General features: G+C 42.3%; 1 protein-coding gene across 5 annotated transcripts in view; it reads right to left on the reverse strand.

Annotated features, from left to right (window-relative positions):
* Window positions 1-20,766, reverse strand: part of LOC126183767 (serine-rich adhesin for platelets) — a 367,472-nt gene that overhangs the window by 22,150 nt on the left and 324,556 nt on the right. For 3 of the 5 annotated variants that reach the window (XR_007536808.1, XM_049926000.1, XM_049925998.1), the window contains one exon: window positions 13,960-14,061. The exons of the other annotated variants lie outside the window; for them this stretch is intronic. Coding sequence is in view for 2 of the 3 variants with exons in the window: in XM_049926000.1 (XP_049781957.1) it covers window positions 13,960-14,061 (102 nt within the window). In the remaining variant the exon portion in view is untranslated. The remainder of the gene's footprint in view (window positions 1-13,959; window positions 14,062-20,766) is intronic. 5 annotated transcript variants of the gene reach the window in all.

Genomic DNA, 20,766 nt, shown 5'->3' on the forward strand with positions numbered 1-20,766 from the left:
CACAAGAGTACAAAAATGTGTGTGGTTTTTTTTATGAGTTAATTTCCCGATTATTTGAGAATAAATTCATTTTTAAATAGTACAGAATAACCAATTCACATAAAAACCGGCACATAGTAAAAGCAGGTTATGCCTGCCACAGTTTGTATATTTGCTGAATTTGTCAAAGTATCATATAATTTACTCACAGAATCTTACAAAATATCATGCAGATTTTAAGAAATGTGAAAACAGCAAATCTGTATGTACTTAACAACAGTGTAAAGCTATGTACCTAACAGGTTTTTTTTCCCCCGGGCACTCAAAAACAAGTGGAATTATTTCCACAATAACAGATTTGGTATTTTAATTCTTAGTTGGGAATATTTACAATAAATACAGGTGCTGTGCATCAGCCTAATATATTTCATGTTTGGAAATGAATGCTAATTAACTATAATTCCTGTTTTATTCCAGTCCACTAGTGTATCCATTATTTGTATTTTACATAATTTTACATAACAGTGACAATTATACATTTCTATCAATAGACAAGGGCGCACTGAAAAATAACGCCTCCGATTTTTTTTGTGAAAACTCTCTTGAAGTTTTTTAAATAAAACAAACATTATTAACATTTTACACCTTCATGGCTACATATTTGCAGCCCTCCTCCATTAGAGCACTCCAAATTGTAGCATATAAAATGTCAGTGTGGAACTTAACTATGTCGGTGCATGAGGAACAGCATGCTGCAATCGAGCCATGAATTCCAAGAGTTCGTCTACACATGGAACACCCTCTCCTTCAGCATGACAATACAGGACCATACATGAGCACTGTGACATCTGCAATAAGCTGACCTCTTGGGTTCACTGTCATCTATCATCCTCAATATAGTCCCAACATGGCCCCATCCTATTTTTACCTGTTTACACAACTTAAAGAACACCTTCGAGGATTCCACTGTGATAGTGATGAACGGGTGCAGGCAGAAATGAGGCTGTAGCTCCATCAACAGTCATACATTCTACAGTGACGGTACTAACAACTGGTCTCCTGATGGAAGAAATGTGTTCATTGCCAGACAGACTGTCTTGGGAAATAAATTTGTAGATGTGGAAAATAAAGGTGAAGAATAGTAACAATCTTTGTTTTATTTTAAAAGTTTTTGAGTTTTCACATAAAAGATTTGGAAGCATTACTTTTCAGCATGCTCTAGTATTACTTTAAAGTCAACCATAATGACGGAAACAAAGCTATGTTTTCGTTAACATATAAACACCTTATGTCTTTGACGATTTTTGCTTTATGGGCAATAAGGTATGGTCCAGGGTATATTTCTCTGCCTGACAATTTGTCTTCCAATACTGGAGCCATCATCAGAGGCTATGAAGACACAGAAAGCAGTTACAAACTCAAACAAGCTCAGAATGCCAAACTGTTTATATGTATTTAGGGTACACAGTCTACAGGAAGCACCATACCTTAAATGATCTGGAGCTCCTAATGAAAAGAACCAACTAAAGGCATAGGTTTACTCTCATTTGTAAAAGCAGTCATAGACTGCATCACCAGAGTACTCAGAAGACACAGCATTGACACAGTATTTAAACCGACACAAGAGGTGTGCGGATATTTGAACACTGTGAAGGACCTACACCTGCCACCTGCCACAGCAGAAGTATATAAAATCCCTTGCTCATGCAGACAAATTTATGTACAAACTACAAAAAGAACTATTAACACCCACATTAAGGAACAGAAAATAAATTGTTGTCTAGGAAAAACAGATAAATTGGTAGTAGGAAATCAGACACTGGCACCAGGGAACCAGCACATTCATTTCTCCAATACAACAGTTTTATTATGGTCCAGTCATTACTATGCTAGGATGTACAAAGCAGCCATAGAAATTCAAAAGCACAAAAACAATTTTACTAGAAAACAAGAATAACTGGAACTGGGCAAGTTGTGAGCCTTAGTGCTAAATAAAGGAAACAACACCAGCTCTTCCCCACAACAAGATCCATAACACATGCTGGCACAACTTTGCAATCTTAGGCAGAGGTCTGACGACGACATAAACTGACTATTGCGTGGATACATATGAACAGTCCAGCAATCAAGTTTGTCTGAGTTTCTAACTGCTTTCCTAGTCTTTAAAGCCTCTGATGGTGTTTTCAGCATGGAGAATGAAACATCAGGCAGATAAATATGCCTTCAAACACAGCTTCATGCTCATAAAATGAAACTCACGAAGGACACAAATAGCAGCCACGTAAGTCTGGATTTTCTGAACTTATGTCTCTTTTTAATTGCAAGGAAATGCTAAGTGATGCATCTACCACATATTTTGTTATGTATCTTGTTTGACTTTAAACTAATTCAGTGAATTAATATAAGACACTATGTTATTATACAAGATGTTAAAAAGAAGAAAGAAAGACTATTTTAAACGTTGTGCTCAAACCATTTATTGGATCACAGTTGGGAAGAGCAGTGCAAAATTTAAGCTAAAAAAAAAAAAAAACAAGAGGGGTAAATAACATGGAACACAAAGCCACTATCATGGGGAAGTGGCCATGCAGTTACCAATTGTTTCAAAAGCAGTCCACAGTCGCACACTGCCAAAGTGGTTTAAAGCAGGTCTTTCAATTAAAGTACAGTTTGAGACCACGCGTGCAGTCTGTCACTAACTTCTATTTAAATGTTACCACTATTTTTGACACATTCACGTATCAAAATAATATACGTCACAATAAAGAATATATATGTTTCCCAAGCTGGATTTCCCTTATACATATATCGTTGAATCATTTTTTTAGTTCCTCTTCCACTTTGTGTTATATTGGTGTATATATAAGTTCAGATCTGGAAGGCACAGAAATAATTTGGAAACTGAATGCTCATGTTTATCAACAATAACATCAGTTTTGACCAGTTTCTGTATTTTAACCTTCTCAATGAAACAATAATGTTCTAGATTTTAATGGATTCATGGAATGTAACTCCTGTGACAGGCAGCTGATAATCTTTGTTTCATAAAAATAAATACTTAATCACAGATTAATCTGCTTGGGAAGTGCAAAATCAGTTTGCTTCATTGTTGTTGCATTCAAATTGCTAACAGTAAATAATAATATCTTCCAATAACTTTTTAAAATTTTACATCAAGCCGTTTACATGGAGGTGATGTGAAGTTTGTTGGCCTAACTTTTCATGTTTGTCCTATCTTACTCAAGAGCAGTTTGTGACAGAAAGCAATATTTCTCCAGCTTATGTTACAAGATTGTTCATTGTAACAACAAGTCATGTCATCAAATGGCCCCCTTCTGTGAATCTAGTAGCCCAAATTTACAATACGCCTATTTGCTGACCACTGTGATATTTTGTGGTACTAATCAGCAGTTAGCTTGAACCTCGATCACCCACCATTAGTGCACCAGTGAAGTAAAGCAAGTCCCATGTCAGGAAATCACAAGGATGATGCATGGCGAGGAACAGAGCTCTGCTTGCAAGCCTTGGAGCTCTCACATATGAATGTCAGCTGCATTCCCCACAGCACGACCACATATTCTAGCACTGGCCAGATCAGTGATAGGTCTAATGTGATACCACAGTGTGAGGGCAGAGTTAACTAAGTTTAATAAAGGGTACAGCAACCATAGACAGCCAAGCACTCTGCCCCTAACCTCTTTGATACATGGCCTCCAGGTGAGGTGCCTACCAAGGGTCGCCTCAAGATACTTTGCTGTGTGTGAGTGTGGTGTACAGTGGGGGACTTTACTGAATGGGTTTACTGGTATAAAAATTTGATTTTTATTTTTCACTTGATGTTCGTCAGTGCCTTTTGCCTGGCGGTAAGTTGCAGCGTCTCAGTCACGTTGCCCAAAACCGCACAGAACCACCCTGAAACTCACGTGTTGAACCATCAGCAGCTAAACTCGCATGTTGCTGACACAGTAACGCTACCGAACTGCACGTCTTACAATATGACCAGCCAACAGGGAGGCTTGGAGGTGGTCAAGTGGGGGTGGAACCGTGGTCAGCTGCTGGGAGCAGACACGCCGTTCGCTCTCTTCTGCTGGTAGCTTCCAAACTGACCAGACGCCCTCCTCTCCTGCCCTCTTGGGCGGTAGCCCATTCAGTCCCGGTGGCTTCTCTAGGCCTGCCTGTTTATGGCATTAAACTCTAATCCATATAAAAATATGTTTTCTTTACTGGTGCCTACAGCTTTCCCCTCCTGGCCGAGCCTGATGCTTTAACAACTGGTGTCAGAAGTGGCATGGCTCACCGTTAGGCCCGTCTCATTTGAAGTTTAACCAGCCGTACCGTATCTACTGAAGCTGCCAGCACTACTTCACACTTGACCATGCCAGATGCGCCATGCGATAATAAACGAACACATTCGTGGCATCGCCACGCAGCATTCCGCTGTTTGGCACTTTTCTCCAAGCAGCTGCCGCAGCCAACGCCAGGCCACGTGGCTGGGTGCCTCGCCGCACGTCACCACCAGCGACCACGTTGCTGCCACCCCAGGCAGTCCGGGACCGTGCTATGCTGCAGGAAGCCGCCTTCCACACCACGCCGCGGTACGGACACGTTCCGGGCAGCTAGCTGAGACACGGTGCCCGGCCGTCGACACCACCACCCTCACCTCCGCCACCGTCGCCCAACACACCACTGCCACAACTTCTCTAAGTTCGTCACTTCATTTTTCCAAGCCAACACCTCCATGCTGTCAGCTATGCCATTGTCCCATCCAATACAGGCCCTTTCTTTCTTTCTTTCTTTCTTTCTTTCCGTGCTCCGATTGTAAAGTGTCCAGCGAGCACTAGGTGCCCTAACATTGTAACCATGCCTCAAACCCATAGTACCGCCAATGGCAAAGACAACTCCCCACCTAGGGGAAAACCAGACCCAGTAGCTGCCCTCCAAGCAGAAATCGACAAATTACTATTACAGAAGATAGACTTAATAGAAGGATGCCAAAAATTGGCTCAAACCCAGTCTGCCAGTTTAAGAGTGCCAGAAACACACCCTGCTACGCTGCAAATGATGGCTGCAAGCACCTCCAGTAGCATAGTACCCCAGCCATACATTGCCACCTTGGCTGACAGTTTCCCTGCAGTCAACTGTATCCCTACATTTTCCGGGAAACCCAAAGTACATATAAATTTCTTTTTGCAAACTGTCCGAGATTTAGGCCGCGCTTGCGCTTGGCCAGATGATTTCCTGGAGAATGTACTCTGCCTTACATTGTCAGGTGACACCCGTACCTATATTGAATCAGTGCACATCCTTAGGGACAACACCTCTTTCGCCACATTAGAAGCTGGGTTGAAAGAAAGGTATTCGAACTGACATGACGCACACTATTACAGGGATACGTTATATACCCTCCGCCAGAAGCAAGGGGAAGACGTATAGGCATTTGCTGACTAAATCCGCACTGTGGCTAGCCGCACTTACACGCTGGGTTCGGATCCCGCATGTAACGAAGTGTTAATCGAGCAAGTGGAAGCCTGCTCGATTGACGTATTTATACATGGAATCGACCCGTATGTGGGAGGGGAGGTCAAAATAGCATCACCCGCCTTGTTGCATGATGCCACACGACTTGCGATGATGCGGGAGGAGGTAGCACATTCTGTTGCTAGTTCGGCGCACCCAGACGAACAGCCGCGTCCAGTTTTCAAATACAAGCAGGCATGCCAATGCAGCCGAAAGGCAGGCCATGTTGCCACACAGTGTCATGCAACTTATTGTTCTCAGTGTGGAATCATAGGGCACATGAGTAAAAACTGCCCGCAGAACTCAGGAAACGGGGGCCCCTTGTACAACCAACAGAGGGAGCAGTTCACCAACAATCCTCCACGACCACAAAGACAGCCGGGAAATGGTTGAGGGGCAAGTCATGCCGTGAGACTGTGCCCCCTGTAAAACGTATGCATCCAGCCAGCCACGGTGTCTTAAATGAAGTGGCAAGTATCGTTCTCAAGGTAAAATTAGAGGAAAGAAGGTAAGAATACTTACTGACATGAGAGCAAAAACTAGCGTGTTACTCATAGGCCATGGGGATAGATAAGTGTTAAAACCACCTCTTCACCACATTAAAGGTCTGAGTGACGAGATAATCATACCCGCTGGATATTGTCGAGTTAAGATGAAAATCGGAGACAGCTACTACCCTTTTGACATGGACGTAATTCGGAAACAAAGGCAAGATTTCAATGTCATCCTGGGGTGTGATTTCCTTCACCACTACCAGAGTGTAATTGATTACATAATGCAAATAGTCTGTCTCTGTGAGGAAACCCGTCATTTTGTCACAAGGAATTTGTGAAACGCGGTCGGATCCACAGGTTCCTTCCGCACAAATGTGGGTGTTACATGCAACTACCTCTGTTAGAATAAGCGGTGGCACGGGATGCATTCTCTGGCTTGGGGTCAAATCCCACGAACTGCCGAGAACAGCCGTATTGGTGGATCCTCTCCGTCAAAACGATGTCCTAGACAGATTACAGGCCCATGTTAAACGTGGTTTAACAACAGCAGAAGTGCAGGGGAAGAAATTTTACGTTCCTGTCTGTTTGGACAATTTTGGAACGAAGGAGGTAGAGATTCCCAGTGGCACCATTACAGCTAGTGGCCACGAGATTGAAGAAAACCAGCCTGTACAAGAGAAGCCAAAATCCAACCAAAAACACTGGCTCCCAGAACATGACATATGTCATATAGCTCCCATGCTCAAAGACAAATTTAAGGATAAGTTAGCTCATCTGCATGTGGCTGCCCAAAACAAATTGTACTCCATCTTGGAAGAGCACTCCTGGTTATTCCAGGAAAGGCATTATTTGCCAGCTACTGACTTTGTTAACCATGAAATTCCTAACGGAGATGCAAAGCCCACTGCACAGAAACCATATAGAATACCGTATCGCCTCCAGCCTGTGTGGAGAAAACTATCCAACAGTAGCTAGAGGCAGGGATAACACAACCCTCCGCCAGTCCCTGGTCGTCCCCAATCATTGTGGTCCCCAAGAAGTCAATAAACGGAGAGAAGACCTACCGTCTTTGTGTCGATATGTGAGCAGCAAATAAGGTAACCACTCCTCATACTTACCCTCTCCCCTGTATCAACGAAACACTGGACAGGTTAGGGAATTGTAAATACTTCACTACCCTTAACATGAAGAGTGGGTACCACCAAATACCGATTACACCACAGGACAGGCCAAAAACAGTGTTTGTAGTTCCCTCTGGTCTATATTAATTTCTGAGAATGCCATTCGGGTTGCGCAATGCGCCAGCCACTTTCCAAAGATTTGCCGACCTATTACTTAGAGGATTGAAACCCACAATATGCCTAGTCTGTCTAGATGATATCATTGTTTTCTCCATAGATGAGCATGTTACCAGGTTAAGAAATGTTTTGTCTAGACTAAGAAGTGCTAATCTAAGATTAAAGATAGAGAAATGATATGTTTACCCAATAGAGATGAGTTGAATGCGCCCCTGAAGTAGAGAAGAAGTATGCTACCCTCTCGCTGTAGAGCAGTAAGCGAGAGAGATTTTGTGGTAGGAGAGATGTGATTTTCACCCAAGTAAATGAAGAATAGCAGTTAGCACCCCACACAGTTCACCCAGATGAATTTAGGATTCATTATTATTCACCCTACTTCTTACGAAGTAATTGATTGAGGAAGTGAAGTTGTTACGAGGGAGAACAAAAATCGACACTGCTACCATTTGGGTAACAGTGCCCCGCTGTGCATTTAGGAAGTGAGAAACACCTGTTTGTTTATTCAAACAAAGACGCCCATGATGTTGCAAGATGGAAGCTCCCACTGAAATAAGCACTTGTTTGTTAATGATTAGCGCCCATGGTGTGACATCATTGCCCAACCACAGTAACGCAGTATCTTGTGAAAATATATTATACACTACAGTAGATTATTGACCACTATTGCAGTAGTTCGCGCCCTCTTTTTCATAACTCACTCTGTTACTTCAGGGATCTTAGGCATTTTGTAGTAATTGCCCTCCCGAGAAGTAATCGCCCTATGTCTTCCTCACCCGTGCATTGCACTGGGTTCCTAGCTTTGCTTTGAGTTGCTTGTTCCCACCTCAACCATTACTTTCTACCTCCCTCCTCCAGGGCCATGTGCCTTACACACTGTGGTCAGCGCCCACAGAGTGCGCAGCTGATCAGTTTATTCTTTCAATATTCACTTTTGTAAACCGATCGCCTCCCTACCTCTTTCATCTGTGCGTCATTGCCTCCCCCCCAGAGGGAGGGGAAAGGAAGCCTTTTATATTCCAATACAGCTACTACAGTTGGAATTTCACTGTTGTTGCCGCATTGAGCCTTCTGCACTCCTCTAGCAGCATTCGTTCTGCACCCTGTCTGTTTTTAGGCTATTCACTTATTGTAATCAGAGGTCTAATCAGTATCATGCCCTTAGACTATCCACCCATTGCAATCCCTTGTACGGAAACCTGGCTGTACCATATAGTCAGGGATTTGATCAGTGATGATACAACTGTAGCAACACGAGCCCCACCTCCCCCCCCCCCCCCCCCTACTTTTCCCTGGCATGAGGGCTAAGCAGAACTGCTTTACAGCACTGCTTACCTCTACTTTTCCCTGGCATAGGAGTTAAGCAGAGAGGTTTCCGAACCAACAGCACAAACATACATTCACACACTAGTAACCCCAGATATCTGCCACTGTTCTCCAACACTGACACTTCCTAATGTTGACGCTATGTGACTTTCATAGTCCCGGCCAATGAGATACCCCACTCCCAAACCCACTAGCTCGTGGTTTGTGACTGATTTTACTGTATGGCTTATGAGCCGCCCGAGAAGTTCTCTCTAAAGTCCACCACCCATCTTCATATAGTATTAGTAATTACCTGCACCCGTGAGCAATTTGCTACACGATCGTTACGTCATAACTGACTCACACCTGTACCCCATCTATCTTGTTTTTAAGGACATCATATACCTTCCCCAAGGTGCTGTGTAGTTGATTCACTGCTGATTAACTAAGACCAGACCTGTTCTGACCCATGGTAAACCCAGCTTAGTAGAGGCCAAATTTCGTTGACTCGGTTCCTTACTCTCCTGCTAGGCCGGCGGTATGCGACCTATTCTGCTGTGGAAGTCCCTGTGGACGGTACGCTCTACTGCCGTATTAGTCGCTGCAGATTTTTTTTGCCCCCCTTTCTCTTACCCTACTGCTGGGTCAACATGACTATTCTGTCTTTTTCCTTTCTTCATTCAGGGCAGGGTAGCTAGGCTATGCCTTTCGACAGGATTACAGGAACTAATATAACCCTGTATATTAGGCACGTTTTTCCAGCCATTTTATAGAGGTATCGCTCCTCCCTTAAGTGCAGTGGCTCATTAACTATTTTCTGAGGTACCACTGTTGGCAAAAAAATTGTGTTTCGGCTAGTTATCCGAGCAAGTGTCCAATCACCCAGTAGACGTAGTGTGTATCCTATTCCATATCTCCGTACCCTGCAACTAGTATCACTGCTGAATCAATTTTATTCTGAAACCTGTTACCTGAGCCTGCTCCCAATTATACTCCATTCCTTACTCTTTAACGTGAACACCTTCCCAGTTCGCCATGGGAGGGTCTCTCGGCAGAACTGGCCAGTATGTCGGGCGACCCTGGAATTGCGATCGCGGGCGGCAGTACACGAATATACCCAGAACAAACTCCACGTTAAACACAACATGATTTTTCCCATTGGTCAAATCCCTTTTCTTCCTAAACCCCAACATCCAGTACTAAAGTTTCCGATTCAGCGAATCACTTATGAAACCCCTACATACAGCGAATTCCACCTATGCATTGACTGCAGGCATTTATTAATGCAACCCCTCACTGTTGCACGCTCTCCGATCAAAATGACGAGTAAGCACGACAATACCTCCCTCATTCCCTCACTACCCTGTTGCTACTAATGTCTACCACTGCAGTTCTTTGAAATCCTTCCCAACCATTTATTCTTTTTCTGTCCATGCCTTCTGTTTTTCATAAGTCGTAGTTCCTTGATTGGTTAACTCAATGCACGATGCTACGAGATGACTTCCAGCTGTTAACCCCCAGAGGACAGCAAAGTTCTGTTGATGATGAAAAAGATTTGATTTGTTTCACCCAGTAAATTGATTTGTGTACAGGCAAGAGTGACTGTGTGTGTGTTGTTGTAGGTGATGTTAAATGGTCTGTTTTGTGCTGTCACTCCGAGATCAGAGCAAAACCATTAGCCATGATTCACTTTACGATGCAGTGAGTCTCCAGTTAATACAAAGTTTTGGAATCATTTAAATTGCATGTTATGCTACCAGTGAACGCTTATTATAAGCAGGGCATGGTGCAAACACAAGGACCGGCACAGCTGTCATCTTGTGATAAGCCAGTCATGTCCCCGAACGCTACCACTTCCTCCCTATTCTTCGCCTTGTCTGCCGCAATTAATTCTAATTTTCATATGATTTATTCGTCATTCATTGTATAAGTTTTGAGTGACAATGTACGGAGAGTACTATATAGAGTATAACTCTGTTATGAATACTTTTGAGCAACTCACCAATACCATGTGCTACTTAACGGTAGCGGTTCACTATTTAATAGCTCTCCCTGTAATACCACTACCCCTGCTGAGGAGGCGTTTGCACGCTTGTCCTAGCTCTGTATATATTCCTTTAGAAATTATCTTTATTGGTGTATCACTATGAATAGCGTTTAGAAAAGGATTTTTTGTGTGACTTCGGTTGCCCCCTTCTGCTGTCCCTGCACAGCAATCTCCTGGGAAATACCATTTTATGTTGTGAAATGGGAGCAAGAGTGTTCCTTGCTGCCCCCATACTGTAGTAGTCAGTAAAGGATAGTAGTGAGTAGAAAGGAACAGTAAATAAGTAAAATCTACCCAAAAGAAGAGGCATGGCCCTCCTTTAGATGTAAGCAACAAAATATGCGTGTTAAGTGTTACACCAGTGTTATCCCCTTCCGCCCTCCCCCCTCTTGATGTGTGCATCGACCCTTCCGGAACCCTCCGCTTATACGCTCCGGCGGATACGCTCCGGCGGAAGTTGCAGTGCATCACAGTGCGCTGCTGCCTGCCGCAGTCAGCGACCTCCACTGCTGCCACCACCAACAGCTGCAACCAGAGTGCTACTCGCAGTGTCCCACACCACCGCCACACCATCTGCCATCGTCCAAATTTTGTCAAGCAAGCATTCATTCATCACCTAATTATTGTCATTTTTTAATATAAATCTAACATTTAAACACAAATAATCAAGATGTATTGTTAAAATTATCTAAGGCTGTCCTTCGCAGGAGCCCCTTAGTAACTGTCAATTTACCATCCCCCCATGCTTCACTCCTGCGTGTGTGTGTGTGTGTTTTACCATCCCCCCATGCTTCACTCCTGTGTGTGTGTGTGTGTGTGTGTGTGTGTGTGTGTGTGTGTGTGTGTGTGTGAGAGAGAGAGAGAGAGAGAGAGAGAGAGAGAGAGAGAGAGAGAGAGATCAAAAGTATACATTTTTCATATTAGGTGCATTGTGCTGCCACATAATGCAGGTACTCCGTATCTGCAACCTCAGTAGTCATTAGACATCGTGAGAGAGCAGAATGGGGCACTCTGCGGAACTCACAGACTTCAAACGTGGTCAGGTGATTGGGTATCACTTGTGTCATATGTCTGTACATGAGATTTCCACACTCCTAAACATCCCTAGGTCCACTGTTCCCGACGTGATAGTGAAGTGGACATGTGACGGGACACGTACAGCACAAGAGCGTACAGGCTGACGTTGTCTGTTGACTGACAGAGACTGCCAACAGTTCAAGAGGGTCTTAATGTGTAATAGGCAGACATCTATCCAGACTATCACACAGGAATTCCAAACTGCATCAGAATCCACTGCAAATACTATGACAGTTAGGTAAGAGGTGAAAAAACTTGGATTTCATGGTCGAGGGGCTGCTCTTAAGCCACACATCATACCAGTAAATGCCAAAGGACGCATCGTTTGGTGTAAGGAGCATAAACATCGGGCGTTTGAACAGTGGAAAAACATTGTGTGGAGTGATGAATCACGGCACACAATGTGGCGATCCGATGGCAGGGTGTGGGTATGGCAAGTGCCCGGTGAACGTCATCTGCCAGCTTGTATAGTGCCAACAGTAAAATTCGGAGGAGGTGGTGTTATGTTGTGGTCGTGTTTTTCATGGAGGGGGCTTGCACCCCTTGTTGTTTTGCATGGCACTATAACAGCACAGGCCTACATTGATGTTTTAAGCACCTGCTCAGGTGTTTTGAGGGTAATTGAGGCATATGCTTACATCAGTGATATTCTCTACAGTGACATATGTAATGTCTGACAGATCAGTACAGACCTGGTCAATGGTACCTTCTTCCAAATCAAACCAGGGTTACTGGAAACTCCAAATAACCTGATATCAGAGAATCATGAAAATACTTCAGTATGTCTGGCTGTAAATGAGATGAGATGACAATCATCATCGGCCCTAATTCCTTTTTTACAATGTTCCACCTGTTACTGTCCAGTTCTTCTTTCACAGCTTCTTTCTTCTCTAATGCCTCTATAATCTTCAGTATTGAAAGATCTTCACAAAGTAGAACTGCAATATTCATTACTGCAGTGATGACTAGGGTTTCACCAGTAAGCAAATCTTTCTCCAATGTATTCCGTGAAAGGCAGTTGACATCCTTCTGCTTGCATCCATTTTTGTATACTACTCTGGTGTCATATTCCTGAAGCTTCAGTTCCTACCTGACTGTTCTTCCTGTTGAAAATGATTCAAAATTGACTAAAAAGACCTACTGTAACTAGGCCAACAACTTTCATGAACGTACTAATGCCAGTGATAGCTCTTCTTGAAGGTGCTTAAAGTGTCCCTCAGGAACTCATTAATAATATTATTATGTCCACTGTGCAAATGTAAATCAGTGTTTGACATCTATGCCAACCCCAAACCATGTTAGCCAACAGTTGATATGGCTACTTTGGCTGTTTCTGTCCCATTAATCCTACGCAAAACATGTTTTAATGTGTTGAGCCAATATACAATAATTATAAAAACTTGAATCAGTATATTCCACCATTTTATTTCATTTCTGCTAGTGTTTTTTCCAGTGTAGTTAGTTATTACACGTTCCATGGACCACAATTTTGATCTGTTGCTATGATGTAGAAGGTTTCAGTTAATTTAAAATGTAATTCACTCTCTTAGTGATCTCTCTCTCTCTCTCTCTCTCTCTCTCTCTCTCTCTCTCTCTCTCTCTCTCTCTCTCGCCCCCCCCCCCCCCTCCATCCCCCATCCACTCACACGGGACCAGAGTGGCTTACTATTTATTTCCTTGACATCTTGACACAATGTGTGATATCTCGTTTGATGCCACAACTGTTTTCATTAATGAACCTGTATCTATGTCAATATTAAATAGAAAAAAGTTAATCAATGAAGAAAGTTACGGAAGCTTTTCAGTCTAGAAAATCAAATTTGTTCTGTCACAGCCTTAACACAATGTTTATTTTCCACTGTTTGAAACTTTGGTGACAAATTTAACATTTCATGTGCAACAACCAGACAGCGATAACACCCAAGATTATCAGTTTAATTTTATTAGACTAAGAAAGTAGTAGTTCACACAATCTAATTTCTTCCTTGTCTTTCTTCACACATTTAATTACAATCCAGTTTTGGGTACAGTCATCTGCCTGGCTGTTGAAGACAAAGAGCACGTCACCAAGTGTTAGTGAAAAAGCAAGCTGTTACTAAAATTAAACCAAGCACTTTTTCCAAAGAGAACAAGGGGTACACAACATTCCACTGGAAACAATCACCATGGTGGAAACAAACACCACGATGGAAAAAAAATCACCATGATAATCTAAGTTGAGTAATAAGTCATCAAATTAACTTACATGAGGAGTTTTGCCTAGATGTTCCTGTGGGTTCAAACTGCAGGAAACCAATTCTACTGAATTTTTACGCTCATTTACTGAGTTATGGCCAAAGTGTCTTCTCTGTAGCAAAACAAACAGAAAAGAAAATAAAAGGAAAAAGAAATGATAAATGTGACCTGGATGTTTTTATGCTACACAAATTAAAACAGTTTCTTTAATTTCCAATCATGTGGAGACACTAAAAAAAAAGGCTGCTAACTACAAAAATAAATAACAAAGAGATAAGAGAAAAGTAAAGATGTGGAAGTTTTTCAGAAAGAAGTTAAAAGAAATATGTAACTTAGGATTTAGCACAAAGAGTGACAAGAAAAAGAAAGCAGAAAATTTAAGAGAGTCTTGACTCTAAGCTTAGAGAGAAACTTACCTACTTCAGTTTGCTTTTTTTAACTGCTTCTCTATTTATCTCCTCATCCCCAATCAGTTTTGTATCACCAGGTGGAGGAACATCCAACACTGAATATTTTAAGTTTCTACACTTCTAAGGAAGTTTTGCGCTAACACAAACTACTATTTAAGTGCACTTATCAATCTTGTTTAAAAATTTTAGGCTTTGATTTTCATGTAGTCTCTCCTAGTTTCAGCTTCAGTAAAAGTTTTAATGGAATTTCAAGAATTAAAATCATTTAATCAACATTCTACAATTACACGTGACATAACATGAATGATATGGTAAGAAATATCTGAATGTCTGGAGTGACATAATCCAAAATATGTGCAATAAGCAAGATTAATTTATCCATGTTAATGGTGGTTGAACTTCATGGCTGTACACCTGACTATTTGAATAAATACAGCAATTAGCCACTTTTGGCATAGCTTTATTCATGCCAAGCCTTGTTTTGGGCTTTCTCCCATCTTCAATTGGCATAATACATTTATACTTTTGTCAGTGTAACATTTTTACTAGCTGCATTTTGAACATTGTAGCTTCCATTTAAAGCTTTTTTCCACCTTCATGTGCATAGCAGAAACACTTTTAGCTTCACAAATGCACTGCAGCATTCAGATTAGTCAACCGAGGGGAGGGGGTTGAATGCATGTGATAATGATGAAACCTCAAAACCATTAAAGACAATATGTCAACTAGTATTTATGCACTATAGGACAGATAGTTCCATTTATTTATTTATTTTCGTGCCACAATGATTGGGACTTTTGGAAATTTGTGGTTACGTCTTAAAGGACCAAACTGCTGAGGTCATCAGCCCCTAAGCTTACGCACTACTTAATCTAACTTAAACTAACTTATGCTAAGGGCAATACACACACCCATGCCCAAGGGAGGAATCGAGCCTCCAACGGAGGGAGCCACCTGGATTGTGACAAGATGCCTCAGACCACGCAGCTACCCTGTGCGGAAATGATTTGGACTGACTTCACTTCAGTGGAAGAAAGCTAAGAGAAAGGGACATTTTGAAATGAACATACAGTAAGATTTTTCCAATAAAAACATGGCAGGCAAAATGAATGGTTACTATGATGCACACACTTTGTAATCAGTATTTGAGGAGTGTTAACATGTGCATTGCAATTACTCTGTTTAAAATGTCTGTCATTCTCTTTTAGTGCATATTCAGAAGTTTGATTTGTTGCAGATAGGTACCAGCTGACTTAGCTTAGGTCGCTAATGCAACCTTATGTGTTTTCACTTCACTCAAGAAGTGGGACAGATTGCTACTCAACATATAGAGGAAGCATTCAGTGGTAGACAGGCCCATTGGAAGTAGCTGGTAGACATTATAAGTATTGGCTACTCTCAATGTGCTTGTCTTGTCTGTCACTCAACGCCTCTTGTATGTTGTCAGAAGAAATCTATCTTATTTCATACTGCTATCTTCCTTTCCAGATTTTTGATAGTCTGACAGATCAAAATCTGTAAGACATAGGCACTAAAAACTGGTGGGTCCTTCTGCCAAAGCAAAAAGACAAGTGTTAAGGCTGCTACATCATGTACAGAAATGTAGGGGTGAGATTTCTTCCAACTTGTGTGACCGGAAGGAGGAACTCCATGAACAGATGGTTGGTTTCAAATATGCAGCTATCTGCCCCTCACATCCAGTCACTCTTTATCTCATTGATACATGATGTTGAAGCTCATAAACAAATTTACCTCCTGCCTACCTACAAATTCTCTTTATTCTGATATTACCTGGCAACCACAGCATGGATTTAGAAAGCTTCACCTGCGCAAAACTCAGCTTGTCCTTTTCTCACCTGATATCATGTGAATCATGGATGAAGGGCAACAAGCAGCTTCCATATCCCTAGATTTCTGGAAAGTGTTCAACATGGTGCACCAATGCTGACTTTTAATGAAGGTAAGAGCTTTGGAATATGTTCCCAGATATGTGAGTGGCTTGAAGACTTCTTAAGTGATAGAACCCAGTACATTATCCTTCAACAGCGAGTGTTCATGAGAGTCAAGTGTATCATCAGGAAAGTGTGATAGGATCACACTTATTCTCAACATATGCAAATGATCTGACAGACAGGGTGACCAGTAATATGTGGCGATTTGCTGATGATGCTGTGGACTACAGAAAGGTGTCATCATTGAGTGACTGTAGGAGAATACAAGATGACTTGGACAAAATTTCTAGTTGGTGTGATGAATGGCAGCTTGCTTTAAATGTAGAAAAATGTAAGTTAATGTGGATGAGTAGGAAAAGGAAATCTGTAATGTTCAAATATAGCACTGATAGTGTGCTGCTAGACAGTCGTGTTGACTGAATGTCTAGGAGTAATGCTGCAAAGTGATATGAAATGGAACGAGTAGGTAAGGTCAGATGTGGGAAAGGTAAATGGTCGACTTTAGTTTATTGGGAGAATTTTAGGACAGTGTACCTCATCTATGAAGGTGACCCCTTCAAGGACATTTGTGCACCAATTCTTGAGTACTGCTCCAGTGTTCTGGATCCCCACTAGGTCAGATCACAGGAAGAAAAAGAAGTAATTCAGTGGTGGGCTACTAGATTTGTTGCTGATAGGTTTGATCTTTGGAGGGAAGATCATATTCTTTTAGCGAAACAGTTGCGAAAATTTAGAGACTCAGCATGTGAAGCTAACAACAGAAGAAGTCTAGTGCCACCAGCGTACACTTAATTTAACAACCATAAAGGTAAGATAAAAGAAATTAGGGTTTGTACAGAGACATACAGGCACTCACTATTCGTGAGTGGAACAGGACAGGAAATGACTAGTAGTTGTACAAGGCACCCTCCACCATGCACCATACAGTGACTTGCGGATAACATAATTTACATGTATGCAGCACAGTGCCACTACCTTTCCATGTTGTTGGAGCAAGCTGTGTCACTCTGTAGGTTTGTTCCATTGCAAAATAAATTAACTGTGCATGATTTCACCTACACACAGGTGAAGCAAGAACAACCACTGGACTCCCAGCAGCATTCTGAACCACTGGTCAGTCGGACCAAGGAACTACTGTCCCATGCATAGATTGTCGTTAACACCACAAGACAAGTTGCTGAATTTGGAGTGGTGCCTTGACCAGGAAGTATTGACTGCTGATGAAGCGTGTCACATTGTGTCCAGTGATAAGCTGCTCTTCTTCACTATCCCCCAGACTAACATCGTCAGCGAGTAAGGCTACTTCTTGGGAAGAGGTTCTATTTTTCCAATATTTTGGAGAGAGAGACACCAGTTTTAATCCTGGCATCAAGGTGTGGGGGGAGGTTCTATTTTTCAAATATTTTGGAGAGAGAGACATGGGTTTTAATCCTGGCATCAAGGTGTAGGGAGACACTGGATATGACTTCAGATCATGGCCGGTGGTGACTGAGGAACTCAAACGGCATGATAGTATATCATGGGCTCTCTCTGCTCCTTGTTATCTCTAATATGGCAGTACTGTTGTGCCATTTTTCAACAGGACAATGCTTGTCCACACATGGCATATTTGACTATGAACTGTATATTGTTAACGTAACCTCATGACCAGCAGGGTCCCCACATCCATCCCCAATAGACATGTGTCAGATCACCTTGGACATCAATGTCATCCCAGTGCCAATATCTGGGATATCAAGGACCAGTTACATTTGTGGCCCAGCTTGCCTCAGGAGTGGATACAATGACTTTATGACACCCTTCCCAACTGAATCAATGCATGCACAAATGTCAGAAGTTGTGCAACATCATACTGATAAGTGGGCTCATACTGCGAAGTTGTTTGTAAATTTGACTTAGGTTTGCTATCATTGAAGTAACATCACACACACTCTCAACCCATGAAGTTTCATTTCGTTTCCTTGTCCCTTTCTACATCTACATCTACATCTACATCTACATCCACATCCATACTCCGCAAGCCATCTGACGGTGTGTGGCAGAGGGTACCCTGAGTACCTCTATCGGTTCTCCCTTCTATTCCAGTCTCGTATTGTTCGTGGAAAGAAGGATTGTCGGTATGCTTCTGTGTGCGCTCTAATCTCTCTGATTTTATCCTCATGGTCTCTTCGTGATATATACGTAGGAGGGAGCAATATACTGCTTGACTCCTCGGTGAAGGTACGTTCTCGAAACTTTAACAAAAGCCCGTACCGACCTACTGAGCGTCTCTCCTGCAGAGTCTTCCACTGGAGTTTATCTACCATCTCAGTAAGCTTTTGCGATTACTAAATGATCCTGTAACGAAGCGCGCTGCTCTCCGTTGGATCTTCTCTATCTCTTCTATCAACCCTATCTGGTACGGATCCCACACTGCTGAGCAGTATTCAAGCAGTGGGCAAACAAGCGTACTGTAACCTACTTCCTTTGTTTTCGGATTGCATTTCCTTAGAATTCTTCCAATGACTCTCAGTCTGGCATCTGCTTTACCGACGATCAACTTAACTGCTTTCAGTTGCTGACATGCTATCTTGTAGCTAAATGATAAGGGATCTATCTTTCTATGTATTCACAGCACATTACACTTGTCTACATTGACACTGAATTGCCATTCCCTGCACCATGTGTCAATTCGCTGCAGATCCTCCTGCATTTCAGTACAATTTTCCATTGTTACAACCTCTTGATACACCACAGCATCATCTGCAAAAAGCCTCAGTGAACTTCCGATGTCATCCACAAGGTCATTTATGTATATTGTGAATAGCCACGGTCCTATGACACTCCCCTGCGGCACACCTGAAATCACTCTTACTTCGGAAGACTTCTCTCCATTGAGAATGACATGCTGCGTTCTGTTATCTAGGAACTCTTCAATCCAATCACACAATTGGTCTAATAGTCCATATGCTCTTACTTTGTTCATTAAACGCCTGTGGGGAACTGTATTGAACACCTTGCGGAAGTCAAGAAACACGGCATCTACCTGTGAACCCGTGTCTATGGCCCTCTGAGTCTCGTGGACGAATAGCGCAAGCTGGGTTTCACACGACCGTCTTTTTCGAAACCCATGCTGATTCCTACAGAGTAGATTTCTAGTCTCCAGAAAAGTCATTATACTCAAACATAATACATGTTCCAAAATTCTACAACTGACCGACGTTAGAGATATAGGTCTATAGTTCTGCACATCTGTTCGACGTCCCTTCTTGAAAACGGGGATGACCTGTGCCCTTTTCCAATCCTTTGGAACGCTACGCTCTTCTTGAGGCCTACGGTACACCGCTGCAAGAAGGGGGGCAAGTTCCTTCGCGTATTCTGTGTAAAATCGAGCTGGTATCACATCAGGTCCAGCGGCCTTTCCTCTTTTGAGCGATTTTAATTGTTTCTCTATCCCTCTGTCGTCTATTTCGATATCTACCATTTTGCCATCTGTGCGACAATCTAGAGAAGGAACTACAGTGCAGTCTTCCTCTGTGAAACGACTTTGGAAAAAGACATTTAGTATTTCGGCCTTTAGCCTGTCATCCTCTGTTTCAGTACCATTTTGGTCACAGAGTGTCTGGACATTTTGTTTTTATCCACCTACCACTTTGAAATAAGACCAAAATTTCTTAGGATTTCCTGCCAAGCCAGTACATAGAACTTTACATTCGAATCCATTGAACGCCTCTCGCATAGCCCTCCTCACACTACATTTCGCTTCGCGTAATTTTTGTTTGTCTGCAAGGCTTTGGCCATGTTTATGTTTGCTGTGAAGTTCCCTTTGCTTCCGCAGCAGTTTTCTAACTCGGTTGTTGTACCACGGTGGCTCTTTTCCATCTCTTACGATCTTGCTTGGCACATACTCATCTAACGCATATTGTACGATGGTTTTGAACTTTGTCCACTGATCCTCAACACCATCTGTACTTCAGACAAAACTTTTGTGTTGAGCCGTCAGGTACTCTGTAATCTGCTTTTGTCACTTTTGCTAAACAGAAAAATCTTCCTACCTTTTTTAATATTTCTATTTACGGCTGAAATCATTGGTGCAGTAACCACTTTATGATCGCTGATTCCCTGTTCTGCGTTAACTTTTTCAAATAGTTCGGGTCTGTTTGTCACCAGAAGGTCTAATATGTTATCGCCACGAGTCGGTTCTCTGTTTAACTGCTCAAGGTAGTTTTCAGATAAAGCACTTAAAAAAACTTCACTGGATTCTTTGTCACTGCCACCTGTTATGATCATTTGAATCTCCCAGTCTATATCCGGCAAATTAAAATCTCCACCCAGAACTATAACATGGTGGGGAAATCTACACGAAATATTTTCCAAATTATCCTTCAGGTGCTCAGCCACAACAGCTGCTGAGCCAGGGGGCCTATAGAGACATCCAATTACCATTTCTGAGCCTGTTTTAACAGTGACCTTCAC

The sequence above is a fragment of the Schistocerca cancellata genome, chromosome 4, assembly GCF_023864275.1.
Source record: "Schistocerca cancellata isolate TAMUIC-IGC-003103 chromosome 4, iqSchCanc2.1, whole genome shotgun sequence".
NCBI lineage: Eukaryota > Metazoa > Arthropoda > Insecta > Orthoptera > Acrididae > Schistocerca > Schistocerca cancellata.